Source organism: Amblyomma americanum, unplaced genomic scaffold (assembly GCF_052857255.1).
Source record: "Amblyomma americanum isolate KBUSLIRL-KWMA unplaced genomic scaffold, ASM5285725v1 scaffold_19, whole genome shotgun sequence".
NCBI classification, from domain to species: domain Eukaryota; kingdom Metazoa; phylum Arthropoda; class Arachnida; order Ixodida; family Ixodidae; genus Amblyomma; species Amblyomma americanum.
In genome coordinates, this window is record NW_027526491.1 from 269,633 (window position 1) to 283,312 (window position 13,680).

At 45.2% G+C, this 13,680-nt stretch overlaps 1 protein-coding gene across 1 annotated transcript in view; it reads left to right on the forward strand.

The window, feature by feature from the left end:
- Positions 1-13,680, forward strand: part of LOC144111964 (nose resistant to fluoxetine protein 6-like) — a 52,529-nt gene that overhangs the window by 14,331 nt on the left and 24,518 nt on the right. Inside the window, exon 8 of the mRNA XM_077645056.1 lies at positions 5,835-5,921. Coding sequence (XP_077501182.1) covers positions 5,835-5,921 — 87 coding nt within the window. The remainder of the gene's footprint in view (positions 1-5,834; positions 5,922-13,680) is intronic.

A 13,680-nucleotide genomic window follows, 5' to 3' on the forward strand; every position in this document is an offset into this window, starting at 1 on the left:
CGTGTGAGCTGGCGCAAGGTGAAAATTGCAATACATGACAACAAAATGCCGTTAGGAGAGAAGGAACCTAAACCCTAAGAAAACACCGCGCATTTGTACCGCTCCAGAAAACATGGAACAGAAACCCATGAATGCGTGAAAGCTCGTGCTCAATTACTGTACGAAAGAGAAATGAATAAAACGGAGTCGTGGCCCCCTGTGGTTCTCAAAAACACTGAACACAGCCCATGAGGAGTGGCGTGGTCAAATCTGTTTTATAAGAGGGAGGTTACGGGGATAAGAAGACGGTCTATGGACTGTGAGCTGTGTTTATGTGGACTTCGATTGAACGTTGGGGAGAGGGGACCTCAAGGAATTATTTCGTTTATCCCCCTAGCCCATTCGTTGTCCTGGCAGCCGACCATGCATGTCAGACCCTACAACGACCCGCTCCAGTCGGTCGTCTAAGTCAACACTTACGTTGTCTGCAGTTATGCCAGATTTAGAAGAGCGACCTCGCATTCCCTCCACGGACGCCGTTAAAACCAGCGTAGCGATACGGAAGCGGCGGCTATCATGCAATGAGGGATGAAATTCACGCTGCCGTATTCAAATAAATGTAACTGATTCCTGACGCCTACACCATACCTATGACGACTGTCAGGATTCTAAGGCGCACAAGCGCTGAAAAATCAAGATCTCTTTTCACGTAAGAGCAACCTCGCGTTATGAGGTTGTGGGGCCGGGGAGCATTATGAAAACGTTTTCGCAACCTCGTAAATAATAAGTAAATAAGTTTATTTTCCAGGCTCAACCGGAGGGTTTCCTGGCTAAAAGCGGCCTGGGCAGCTTGACAGGGTGCCGGAAACCCCTACAAACAGTAGCACACCAGCTGTACAGGACATTTTGCAATACCAGTCACGCATACAATAGTAGATTGAATAAAGAAAACACTCGACACATATATACACTGACTCGAATAATGTTTAAAAATGAGAACATTGAAATGGTCATACATATGTTGAAAGAAAAATACGTTAACACTCAAGCAAACGTTCAACAATCAACAAGTGGAGACATTGAATGGCATTTGAACAAAATATTTCCGCAGCTCAGCTTTTGTATATCCCGTTGTATGTTGATATGTGTTTAAAAATGGGCCAGATTATAAGACAACATTTGTAATTTATAATCGGTGCGAAAACGAGGTATATTCTATGAGTTAGTACTTCTGGTATGTATGTTAGCACGACGCGTGTCCAAAGATGCTAGGGTAGAGTAAAAATTGACAACTGATGCTGTGGAAAAATATATTTTTTGCAATGATATAAAATTATACAAAAGATCAACGCGGACAATGTTACGTTCTTGGAAGGCGTATTTGGTGGTAGTCATGTTATCAATATTAGCTATTTATCTTATTTTTTTTCACTGCGGCCCATACTAAGCTACAGTATTCAAGTTGTGAAAAAATAATGCATAATAAATTTGTCATTTACATTTCAGAGGTAAAGTTTCACGGCATCGTGAAAGGGCTCCGCAGATCGAAGAGAGTTTTTTGCAGAGGTGTTGGACGTGGGCATCCCAGTTTAAATGACACGAAAAATATACTCCAAGGATTTCGTGCTCTTCAACAATTTCTATTTGTTGATTTTCAAAGTTGAGCATACAATTGGGTGTTGCCGGTTTGTTTCTTGCGCGACTTATTATATCCTTGGACTTTGTAGGATATATGTTTAATCGAATCATCATTGACCTCCTAGATAATTTATTACATTACATTCCGCAAATAAATCGTAAAGGTTAGGGCCGGAAATAAGTATTGTGCTATCATCGGCGTATATTACAAAATAAATGGGAGGATCTATGCTAACAATATCATTTATGTATGCATTAAACAAAAGGGATCCTAGTATGCTCCCTTGTGGGACACCATAACTGATAGGCAAAAGGGAAGAAAGTTCCTTATCTACAGACACCGGCAGACTTCTGTTTTGAAGGTAGCTTTTAAGCAAACTGAGTGGTTTACCACGAATACCATACATTTGAACTTTGTTAGCAAGAACCGTATGAATTAAGAAATGATACGCCTTACTGAAATCGAGAAAAAAGCACATCGTAGAAAAGTTCTCACTAATATTGTTCAAAATAATTTCTTTCATTGTTAGAAAGGCTGTTTTTGTAAATTTACCCATTCTGAAACCAAATTGTGATTCAGTTTTTACCCTATGTTTGTCAAAAAACTTTGTTATTCTTGACGAAATAACCTTTTCCAGCCCCTTCAAAAACACAGGGAGTACTGAAATGGGCCTGTAATTTGCTAATACATTTCGGTCGCCCCCTTTATAAATTGCGGACACTTTTGCCGTTTTCATTCTGTTGGGGAAAACCCCGCATTCCAGTGCAAAATTATAGATGTGAGAAAGCAAGGGACAAATTGTGGGTAAGACATATTTACGTGGTTTCATCTGCATTGTATTGATATCTAAGGCTTTGCTGTTACTCATTCCCATATACACATTATAAACCTCATTTTCATCAGTAGGCTCGAAAAATATAGTCTCGCTAACCTGACTAGAGTCCCCGGCGATATTATTGTCCGTAGGATCTTGAGATGAAGAAATGTGATTGAGAAAATGTGTGTGTTAAAATATTCTGCGAGTGCTCTTCATTTTATTTCCTTGCCACTTAATAGCATAGTTTTTGCAACATAGTTATTCGCACGGCGACCTACGACATCGTTTAAAGCTTTCCAAGCAATATCTTTATTTTTTTCAAGGAACATTTGATACAAACGATTTTTGTCCTTTATCATTTGGAACAGTTCTCGTGCGATCCATGGTTTCCTTATCTTATTGGAAGGAGTGTATTTTACTAGCGGAAAGTGCTTCAAATAAAGATATAGGAAATGATGAAAAATAAGTCGTACGCATCATTGACGTCCGTTTTTTGCAGCACACAAGACCAGTCGAAGTTCGTAATATAGCGCTTAAATGCTGCCAATGAGGCATCTGTGATGCGCTGTACACTAATGGTCTCGTTCACGTTGTTTCGCTTAGCATGCTTATTTTGAAAGACAACAAACACCGGACAGTGATCGCTAACATCAGAAGCAATTGTACCGCAAGAGAGCACATTGGTTTGAATATTCGCAACTATTAAATCAAGTGCCGACACAGTCGTGCACGTGACACGTGTTGCTGTTTCTATTAAGTTCACAAACCCACAGGAAAGAAGCTTCATTTTAAAATCACGTACAATAACGTTGTGGTCGAGAATATTAATATTAAATTCATCACTGCACAAAAGGAAACATTTATTAAATGATGCATATTCTAGAATCTGGTCAAAATAATCTCTAAAGTTTTTCATGTTGCCATTTGGGGGGCGGTATACTACAGAAACCAGCTGGTTTCGTTTTTCCAATGTTAACACTTCATAATCTTCAGTAACTTCACTAAGATTAGGCAGGATGTGGCACCTTTTGCACGCGAGAGTATAGGTAGCAGCATCGCCGCCGCGTTTGTTAGGTCTGTTAAGGAAAAAGACTTCATAACCGAGCAGCTCTAGCATCCTGCAGCCAGGTTGATACCATGTTTCAGAGAGTATCAAAACCGTAAATTCGAAAGAGAACTGTTTTAATAACAGAATGATTTCATCTTGTTTGTTGCCCACTGAGGGCGCACTGAGGTACAAAGCAGTTTCACAGTTACGGTGCCCTAGCTTCACCTGTTGTGGTAGGACAAATTCGTGATAGGTCATTTTTGTTTAGTTCTTTTTGATTACAGAGCAGAAGGACGAGATTTTAGTTGCCAAGTGAGGTATGATTGTCGCCTGCTGCTGACTCAGCACGAATGTTTTATTGCGAGAAGTGCTTGATGAGGTCCTTCTCGCTGGTTATCGGTACAAGAGCCGAGCCGCCACTTTGCTTCAACAATATCTTTCTATTCTGTGACCAAACAGACTTCCACCGATGCTCATGCTTTTTTTTTTTACAGCAAACGCAAGAAGTTTCTTTTGTGCCGGGCAAAGGTGCTCATTGACGTACAGAGGATCAGAATTTTCCAGGCCAACGTCAGTTTTTGTCACCCTCGTTGTTTTGGCTTTCGGGAGGACTGTATCACGTTTGGCTTGAGACCGGAACTGAACGACAATATTCGACGTATCTGCCTTTCCTGTCGGTACTCGATGACAGGCTTCAATCTCGCTTTCTTGAATTGGTTCTTTAATTGCATTTCCTATCTTTGAGACTATATAAATCACAGACTCGCTGTCATTTTTGATGACACCTTGAATTTCTAAGTCAGCCCTTCTTGAGTATGGCTCAGACAGAATCAGTCGCTTGTCCAAATCAAGCGCTTTGCTTTCCAGATTTGTTTGCATGTTTTGAAGCAAGGTTCTTGTTTTCAGCGATTTCGGCATTTACCTTTTCTTCAAGCTCTTTGATAGAGTCATGTGCAAACTCGATGCTTTTAACTAAGCCTTGCTTTTCGCTCTTCAGTTCTCGAATTTCGTTGCGCATTTCCCGTTCCAACGACTCGCGAAGTAGCTTCATTTCAGCTTTAGTTTCTTCCCGTAACTTTGCTTATCAGCTTTAAAGTCCTCTTTCATTTTTTCTGCCTCCTTTCCAGCCAATCCTAAACGTGTGTCTCCTTACAGTCACACAGCACACTCGATAAGGTTCAGCAAACAGAAACGATAGCAGCAGAAGTTCACAAGACACTTGGCAGCAGAGACGAGCGTCTAATAATAATGCGTATGATCAACGTGCTCTTTTCACTAACCTGCAATGAAGGCCGCAGTAGATTAGATGCTCGCGACTCGCTCGACGTTACTGCCAAATGCTGCGAATGTCGATGAAGGTGCTCCTTTTGTAGTGGATGGGGTCACGTGGGAGTCAACGTAGCAGGTTACGGAGTAGCCGACGATGACGCCCTCTTGAACCAGGGGGTGTAGAGCGTAATCCGTGTTTTCACAGCGGCAGGCTACGGGATGAATCAGTGCCGGCGCCTAGTGCGGCTGCGTGGGTGTGCCCTGCAGTGAAGGCCGATGAAGATTAAGACGCTTGCGACTCGCTCGACGTGACTGCCAAATGTTGGTATGGGACTGGCCGGCGACCATCCGCTGGCCAATCACGTTAGCCAGAGGGATCGTTGCTGAGGCGGTTATTGTGAAGGCCCGTGAGTTCGACTTTGACGACCGAAAGGTCGGCGGTGCCCAGTAACTAACCGTTCTTGTACGTGCACACACCTGAACAACCATGTTTATTCTTGAATTTATGTCGCAAAACTTATGTGAGGGTTTAGTGCGGGCCATGCTTGCTAGAATCCTTCCTTTATTTTGTTTTAAAGTTCTCGGTTTTAAGACCCTCAAGACTGACCAGATAGCGCTTTTACATCTGCCATTCAAGCCCAGCTTTGAGAGAGATTTCTTCTAAACGCGCTGCTTCAATCACCGAAGCGCGAATGCTTTAGAAGGTTAACTTTGTCAGCTGCCGACCTCAACCTGGTTTACCGACACTGCGCAGAGGCGGCTTTAACAACGCAACCAGGTTCAGGCGAGACAGACCACGTCGAAAACCGGAATCATGAAAGCCACCGCGTCCTATTGAATGCTTCAGCAAGCAGCTTGGTTTCACGCAAAAGCACGCAGTGAGAAGAAAGCGTGGGTTCAGTAACATAATGTGCACGTAAAAGCAACCAATATGCCTTGTGCTGCACGCCATGACACATTAGTAATCTACGTAGATAGTACAAAAAACGTCCCTTGTCGTACTTTGTCCAAACAGCGCTTAAATACATTAATGTGCTTTTATTAGCCACCACTGTACCTATATTATAAATGCTTTCTTGCAGCGGATTTCTCTTAGCTTTCGTCGTGCACAGGCAAAAGAGGAATGGAGTGATCGTCTTCGTGATTGCCGTAGTCAGAAGGTTCATAAGGTAAGCGTGATCTTCCGTCCATCCGTAGACAAGTGGGTGGATGTAGATATGCATAGATATACGGATTACCTTCGCAGATATGCATAGATAAGAGTCCATACTTCTTATCTACGCATGTCTGCATCAAGCAGTCGTCAGAGGGGTCACCCCTCTTAAAGATCAGCAGACATATATGCACGGAAGGTTAGGCAGAACCGCCATCCAGGGCCATTCCATGGTTGCGAATTTACTAGCCCAGCCGCACCATCGCATTGTCTGGCGTTATGGAGTACGTTTGTCTACCCGCTGTGTACAATGTGTCACCCATATAAGCAGTCGGTTGTCTGTCATATGCAGCCCATGACGATTTCTGTCTGATATATCTTTCAGAATACCATAACCTCGCGTTGGTTCTGTGAATGCAGTCTGACTGTTGTAAATTATTCATTTTACACTAATATTTTTTTCGTGGCTCTTAGACAGTACTTATGATATGAAATAATTATTTTATTTTATTTCATAAACGACCAAAAGAACTTTTGATTTCAAGCTGCGACTTCTGAACAAGATGTGAAAGAAGCGCTACGTGAAAAAGTAGGCCGTTTCGCAGGGCCACAGGGCAAGAAAATGTGGTGATGCAATTGTAGACGTAGCGTTATTACAAAACGAAAACCATCCTTGACCCGCAAACTGGCGCTCTGAATAAAACAATTTATGAAACTACATACGCACAGCAGCGTTTTCTATACTTTGGCACTAAAGCTAAGAGTCCAACATACAGCTGGATCAACATAAAACGTTAGCCATTCACGAAGCAGAGGCGCAAGCAAGCGATAAAGTGCGAGCGAAAACTGTGTCTAGGTATTGCAAGTCTTCGAAGGACTCTTGAAATATTATTTCTGCCGAGTGTATGCATTCGCGAAACAGACGCATACTCACTTAAAAAAAAAAGCGGCCGCCTTACTCTTTATCTAGCGAAATAGTAACCAATATGTAGCCACGCTGTTAGTAACTGGAGGTAGTTAATTGCATGGCGGCAAAATTTACTAACCCTTCAAAGTTGTAGCAATAACTAACATTTACGTCAAATCAAACTATCAAGCCCTACCAAATGACTAGTAAGCGATGCCATCTTGTCTGCAGACGCCGTGGTGGCTCAGTGGTTATGGCGGTCAGCTGCTGACCCGAAAGAGGCGGGTTCTATCCGGGCCGCCGAGGTCGAATTTCGAAGGAGGCAGAGTTCTAGAGGCCTGTGTACTGTGCAATGCCAGTGCACGTGAAAGAATCCCAGGTGGTCGAATTTTCCGGAGCCCTTCACAACGGCTTCCCTTATAGCCCGAGCCGCTTTGGGATGTTAAACCCTCATAAACAAAACTACTCTGCAAAAACCTGGTTTAAAGTACAACCTTTAAAGGGGCTCTGAAATGGGCTGTATTAAAGTTGCAGTAGGCATGAGATGTTAAAGCACGTAGATTCCCGAACATTGTGCAGCAAGAATTTTTGTTAATGTCCTTTGTAGAAGCTAAGTTATCTGAAGTCAAAATTTGAATTTCAATGGCTTCGCGCCTTTCCCTCCGAAGGCGGAACTTCCTGACCCGCCGGAGCTATGCGGCTTACTGGCCACGGCATCTGCCTTCCATCTGAAAGAATATAACCAATAGCCATCTCCCAACTGTTGTACGCAGGTGCGAGCGACGGAAAAGGGCGCGAGCAGGAAAAAGTCACCAGAAAGTAGTGGCCAAATTTCGCGCGTGATTGTGGGTCCAATGCTGCTTGTAGAACTGTATTGTTCGGCTCAATTGTCCTAGACAACACAGTTGAGTGATTGCGCGAGTTCATGGGCTCTCCTCGGAAGGTGTTTCAGAGCCACTTAACTGAAGAATGCACTACTATACCCTCTTAGTCACTGCTTCTTTGCGCAGGTGAAGGTGCATAGCACTCTTTTAAATGCAGGTTGAAGCAGCTACCACCAAACGCCTAAAAACTACTTGCATCCCATGGTGCTAGGTTTCCAGTATGATGTGTTGGTGTTATGTGTTATTTTGCACTCTGGAAAAAAATCCGCAAGAGCTATACATTAAGTATGAAGAACACCTGACACCAATAAGAGCGACCGCCTGTGTGCTGGACACAACAAACGTACAGTCGTCAGCACGCTTAACACGAATGACGGAAAGCGTGGCCGGGAGCGGCTTGGATTAACGCCATCGCCGCGATGTGTTGCGCGCTCTTGCCGAGATAACATCACGGTATTTTTGCGGTGGCTGACGAAAGCTGGAGCGCAGCCGGATTTGACTACTCACCTTGTTATTTCGCTTGTATCTAGCCGGCAGGGTGAGTCGCTCACTTGACTGTTTCGCGACTTTTCTCTACTGGCCGCGGCTCACGCGGGCGCAGAACACACGTTGCGGTTTGCTCATCTCCAAAAAGCGCTGAAGTGGCGTGTCTTCACACCGCTCGAGCGCTTTTCCAGGTCGGCCTCAAAGCCTGTGATCTAAAGAAATGAAGATTCGGAAGAGCAGAGCAAACGTGGGTTTTTGGCGGTTGTAAAGATTGGACAATAAATTTTCAAATACGGTGGCCTCCTTGCGCTGGTCCTTCATTTCTCACATTCTAGGACAGCGTGTGTCGCTGTGCTCTCGCAGGTTAGTGTCTGGCTTCCTGTTTCGCCCACGCTGCACTGGAGATCCAGTGCAGGTGCGCAAGAGCTGCTCGTGTCATGAGCAAGAGACGTCGATGCAATTCAAAGTAAAATTTTAATGTCTGATTATTAGCGAGAGGCGCCAACAAAACCGAAACGAGCCGATTTTGAGCACAAGCACAAATTAGGAACAAACCAGCCCTGGTTCCAACGAGAAATAAAGGCTAGAGCACTTGTTGACAGTAAAAAGAACATTCTGCCTAATTGACAATGCAGTAGCGCGTGCTCCCGCGCTCTTCACTGCGTCCATTCGCTCAGGCAGGGAATTGTCGAGCGCGTTAACAACCTCTCTGCCAGCCCGCACGATCTCCCATTGTTCTGGTAGGGCAATCCAGAGGTAGTCCGCCGTTGTGCAACTCGAGCCCAAGCGCCTCGAAAGATTAAATTTCTTCATGCCCCAAACATTTTCAGTTAAGTTTAGATCGGAGCTGCGGCTGGGCCACTCAAGCTGCATGATCGCTTGGCGATCCAGAAAATCTTGCGCAACTCGCGCGGCGTGGATGGTGGCTCGGTCATGCTGAAAAAAAAAAAAACGACTTGTCAGCATCGCATGGCTATAAAATGCACTAAGGACTTACCGGTGCTGTTCAGGACGCCAAGTCTTTGGGGTTGGTCTCACCGCGTAGAAAACGTCGCTTCGTCTGTAAAAACGACGTATTCCCAGTCGTCCGGCGTCCACTATTCGCGTTGTTGAGCGAACTGGAGTTGCTGGTGGCGATGCGGCGCTTCCAACACTGGCGTCCTAGCGGCGACCCGGTTTTGGATGGCCGCTTTACGCAGTCTTCTGCGCATGGTGTCCGTGCTAGCTTGTAGCCCAAACTCATCGCGTATTTACGCGCTGTCAGGAAGGGGTTGTCCACTGAAGAGGCTACAAAGAGAATATCTTCTTCAGGGGTTATTGCCCGCTCCAGAATTGTGCGTGCAGCATCCTCTATCCGTTCTTCGTCTCTGAATGCCCGGACAATTCGGATTAACCGTGGAAACTGGCCGCCCAACTGTAGCAGTTATTTCTCGCTGCGACATTGTACGGGCCATGTAAACTATAGCGAGGCGCCCTTCCTTCGGCACTCTGCGCGGAATCTTTAGCACACACTTGTTAGATGCATGACTTTATATAACACTGGTCTAGCGTCATCCCAAACTATCGTAAATTTCATTGGGTGTTGCCGCGCCTATATCGGCGTTAGCGCGTTCATGCTGTCTCAACCGGCTAGCTGCCTGAAAACTATCCACTTCGAGCTGCCATATCGCTTCATGCTGTCGTATTATAAATTTCTAGACTTCTAGGCATAAAATTCCCCGAACCGTAACAAGTGGTCTGTGCCCTTGATGATATTCTTACACGAGCAACGCCATTTTACAGTATTATTTCTACTTGATGCCAATCTTCGCGGAAAATCAAGTGCCATGCATGCCATTTCAGAGTAACTTGGTAAAGACCGCATCAAGAGTGCCCGGATATGAGCACGTGGCAACAGTTCACTTAGTTCGCAGAATATTCCAAAGAGCAATCAATTATAAGGCAATCGGTATCCTCCAACGGCTTATACCATTGGACTCGTTGCATCTCTGGCCAGAGGCTTCCTAGTTTGCATAATAATGCCACCACGGCATCCAATATCTGTTGTCCTCAGCTGCTGGCTCAGGAGACCCGGGTTCAATCCCGGCCGCGGCGGTCGTATTTTGGTGGATGCGAAATGCTGTACGGACGTGTTCTGTGCGACGCCAGTGCACGTCAAAGAACTACAGATGTGAGAAATTATCCGCTGCCCTTCCACTGCGGTGTCCACAACCTGAGTGGCTTTCGTGCGGCATCCATAGCCTGAGTCGCTTTGGGCATTAAATATTATAAAACCAAACGAAGTTTTCCAAAAGAGTCAGATTTTTATCCCAACGGATGCTTATATAGCGCCTCTCGCTAATAATCAGACATTAAAATTTTACTTTGAATTGCATCGACGTCTCTTGCTCATGACACGAGCAGCTCTTGCGCACCTGCACTGGATCTCCAGTGCAGCGTGGGCGAAACAGGAAGCCAGACACTAACCTGCGAGAGCACAGCGACACACGCTGTCCTAGAATGTGAGAAATGAAGGACCAGCGCAAGGAGGCCACCGTATTTGAAAATTTATTGTCCAATCTTTACAACCGCCAAAAACCCACGTTTGCTCTGCTCTTCCGAATCTTCATTTCTTTAGATCACAGGCTTTGAGGCCGACCTGGAAAAGCGCTCGAGCGGTGTGAAGACACGCCACTTCAGCGCTTTTTGGAGATGAGCAAACCGCAACGTGTGTTCTGCGCCCGCGTGAGCCGCGGCCAGTAGAGAAAAGTCGCGAAACAGTCAAGTGAGCGACTCACCCTGCCGGCTAGATACAAGCGAAATAACAAGGTGAGTAGTCAAATCCAGCTGCGCTCCAGCTATCGTCAGCCACCGCAAAAATACCAAGATGTTATCTCGGCAAGAGCGCGCAACACATCGCGGTGCTGGCGTTAGTCCAAGCCGCTCTAGGACACGCTTTCTCTCATTCGTGTTAAGCGTGCTGACGACTGTACTTTGACATTGACACGGTGGCATCAGAGCCTACTACGTTTTCGAAGCAATATAATCAAACGAGCATACTCATGCGATGCGCGGAAAGCCTAAAATCACAAAGGTGACACAAACTAGGCACGTTCACTGCGCATGCGCAGGTTAATTCTTTGCTCGCCATGGATTCCTCGTAAGTCTGGCCCTCTCTAGCCTCTTACCTCTGTCAGCTAAGATAACATCCTTAACTTTGCAACCTGCTATTGCAGAAATGGCAAATGTGCACAAACGTATGACGCAGAAAAAATATTCTATTGAAAAAACATGCCATTCGCACTACTATATGTGCCATTTATATAATACAACCTTCTGTTTAAGAATGGTTGCTAACCGTTACAGCAGTAACAAGCAATCGAAGTTAGTAAAACGTAAGTGCCGACTTTTACTAACTCTACTTTTAAGACGGCACAACAGATTTAGCAACCAGGTAGTAGAAAGCAGTCAGAGTTGATAAAAAAGTAGTAACGCGTAGTTGGTAAAAAGCGGCACTCTCTAACTGATTACTTTTTAAGAGTATAGAGTGCATGGACAGTGTGCGAAGCACGACGCGCATGCTATAAAAGGGCACTGATGACAGCTCCATCCAATTCTTCTTTCCAGAAAAAAAATCTCTGATTCTTTGTTTTTATGCTAAACAAGCCCTCTTTGCCCTTAGTGACCCTTTAAACACGGTTTCTTCGATATCTTTGCGCTGACCGCATCCTTCACTTAAGGAAAATGAACTACTGAGATTCGAGATAATGGCGCGTGTGGTGCCCGAAGACAATCTGACATTTCCTCCTGCGCTGGAGGCCACCGGCGCCACTACGCGCGCCTTTGTTGAAGGCGCTCCGACGTTTACGGGGCTCAGCCCGGATGGCAACGACTCCCTGCCCTTCACAGGAAAGGGCCGCGCACAGAAGCGGATGCACCGGAGCTTCGCGCGCTTGCTGGAAGCCATTCGCGTCGCCCAGTGGCCCTCGTTTTTGATAAAGGGAAAATGAAGACTAATCTGGAGTTGGCTTGTATCGATAGATTCCAGCTTTTCAATGACAAATGCGCTGCATTAATTGAAAACAAAGCTTTTATAAGCTAGCAAAGACAAAAAGAAATAAATACAGGTACCACCACCACTGTCTCTTTTTGGAAGCAGATTGCGCTACGTAAAGAGAGTTTTTCTTTTTTTTTTGCACGCAAATCCCTATGGTTGAATGAAAGCAATATTTGGTTCCGATCAGCGCAGACGATGTCTTTTCCCGGTCTTGGAATCTCAAGTTTAAATCAAGTGGCGGATAAATTTTTTACCACTTTTCTTAGCGATTAATGCGTCTTTCTTTGACTGACGGACAAGCATCTACATCGCCAGAAAGACCCATAGCATCTATTTTTTCATAGAACAAAAATTGCCTCGAGTTGTCATCAGCGCCCCTTTAAAGCCTTGCGCTCTTAATATATAGAACGTTGTACCCAAAAGGAGTCCAAATGTACCCGAAACATAGTCCATATGCATCTTTGGGTGGTTAAACTCCACAGACCACACAATACGAATGTCTACTTGGCCACTCCCTTACCCGCCACCTCTCCAACAGATAAGTTCATAACCTGGGGCCGCATTCGGAGTTTGTGTAATAATAAAAAGGGTCATAATCTGCCACAGCGGCCGCACCTGATTGGTCAAAACGCCGGAAGCGGATATCGGTTCAGTTGCGACTGTGAGTGGCGGCAGGATATCACTGCGTTGCGGTTGCCACAGGGAAACGTCCAGCGGCGCTTTTGCTCTTTGCCGACATATGGAACGAGACCAATGCGAGAGCAGAAACATTCAGCCACAAGTTTAGCTGCCCATCGGATTCCACCGTAAAGGGGTAATATGAAAGCAGCTTTATTTGCCCAGTAGACTTCGGCGAACAGAAACAATAGTTCAGATACTCTTTTCTGCACCGTAAAAGTCGGAGGTGTGCTTAAAGAAGAAAATATTGTACGCAATACGCATACCTTTTCAGTAACAGAAGGCAGCCGCTACAGCCGTCGATAGCCTACGGTAAATAAAAGACAGCTATCTTGCTCGCATAACATGGCGTTTTAGATTTACCTTGAGGGTAAAAGGGAACGGAGAAGAAAATTTGTAGCATGCACTCACTCACTGCGCAATGCGCGCTCCGTGTTGTGCTGAACCAAGATGCCGTGACGAATTGCCGTCTGCAACATAGCTGAACGTAAGTGGTCGCTGTTATCGGACAGTTGTGCAGAGGGTAATTTCCGTTTTTCATTCCTTTTATGCATGTACTGCAAGAGCCGCGAAATGCCGCATATAGGTTTTTAATTTTCTGCCGTCAACAAATAAAAGGGGTCAGCTAAAAAAAGAATTTGCTGTATTTCTCTTCATAAATGCGCTGGGAGACTTCGCAGACCAAATTTTCATAAGTTCGCCATGATGCAAGGCGCCGGCATGCCTACACTGGCGCATGAAAACCAACTTGCAACCTAACTCCTGAGCAAAATACAGAGCCACA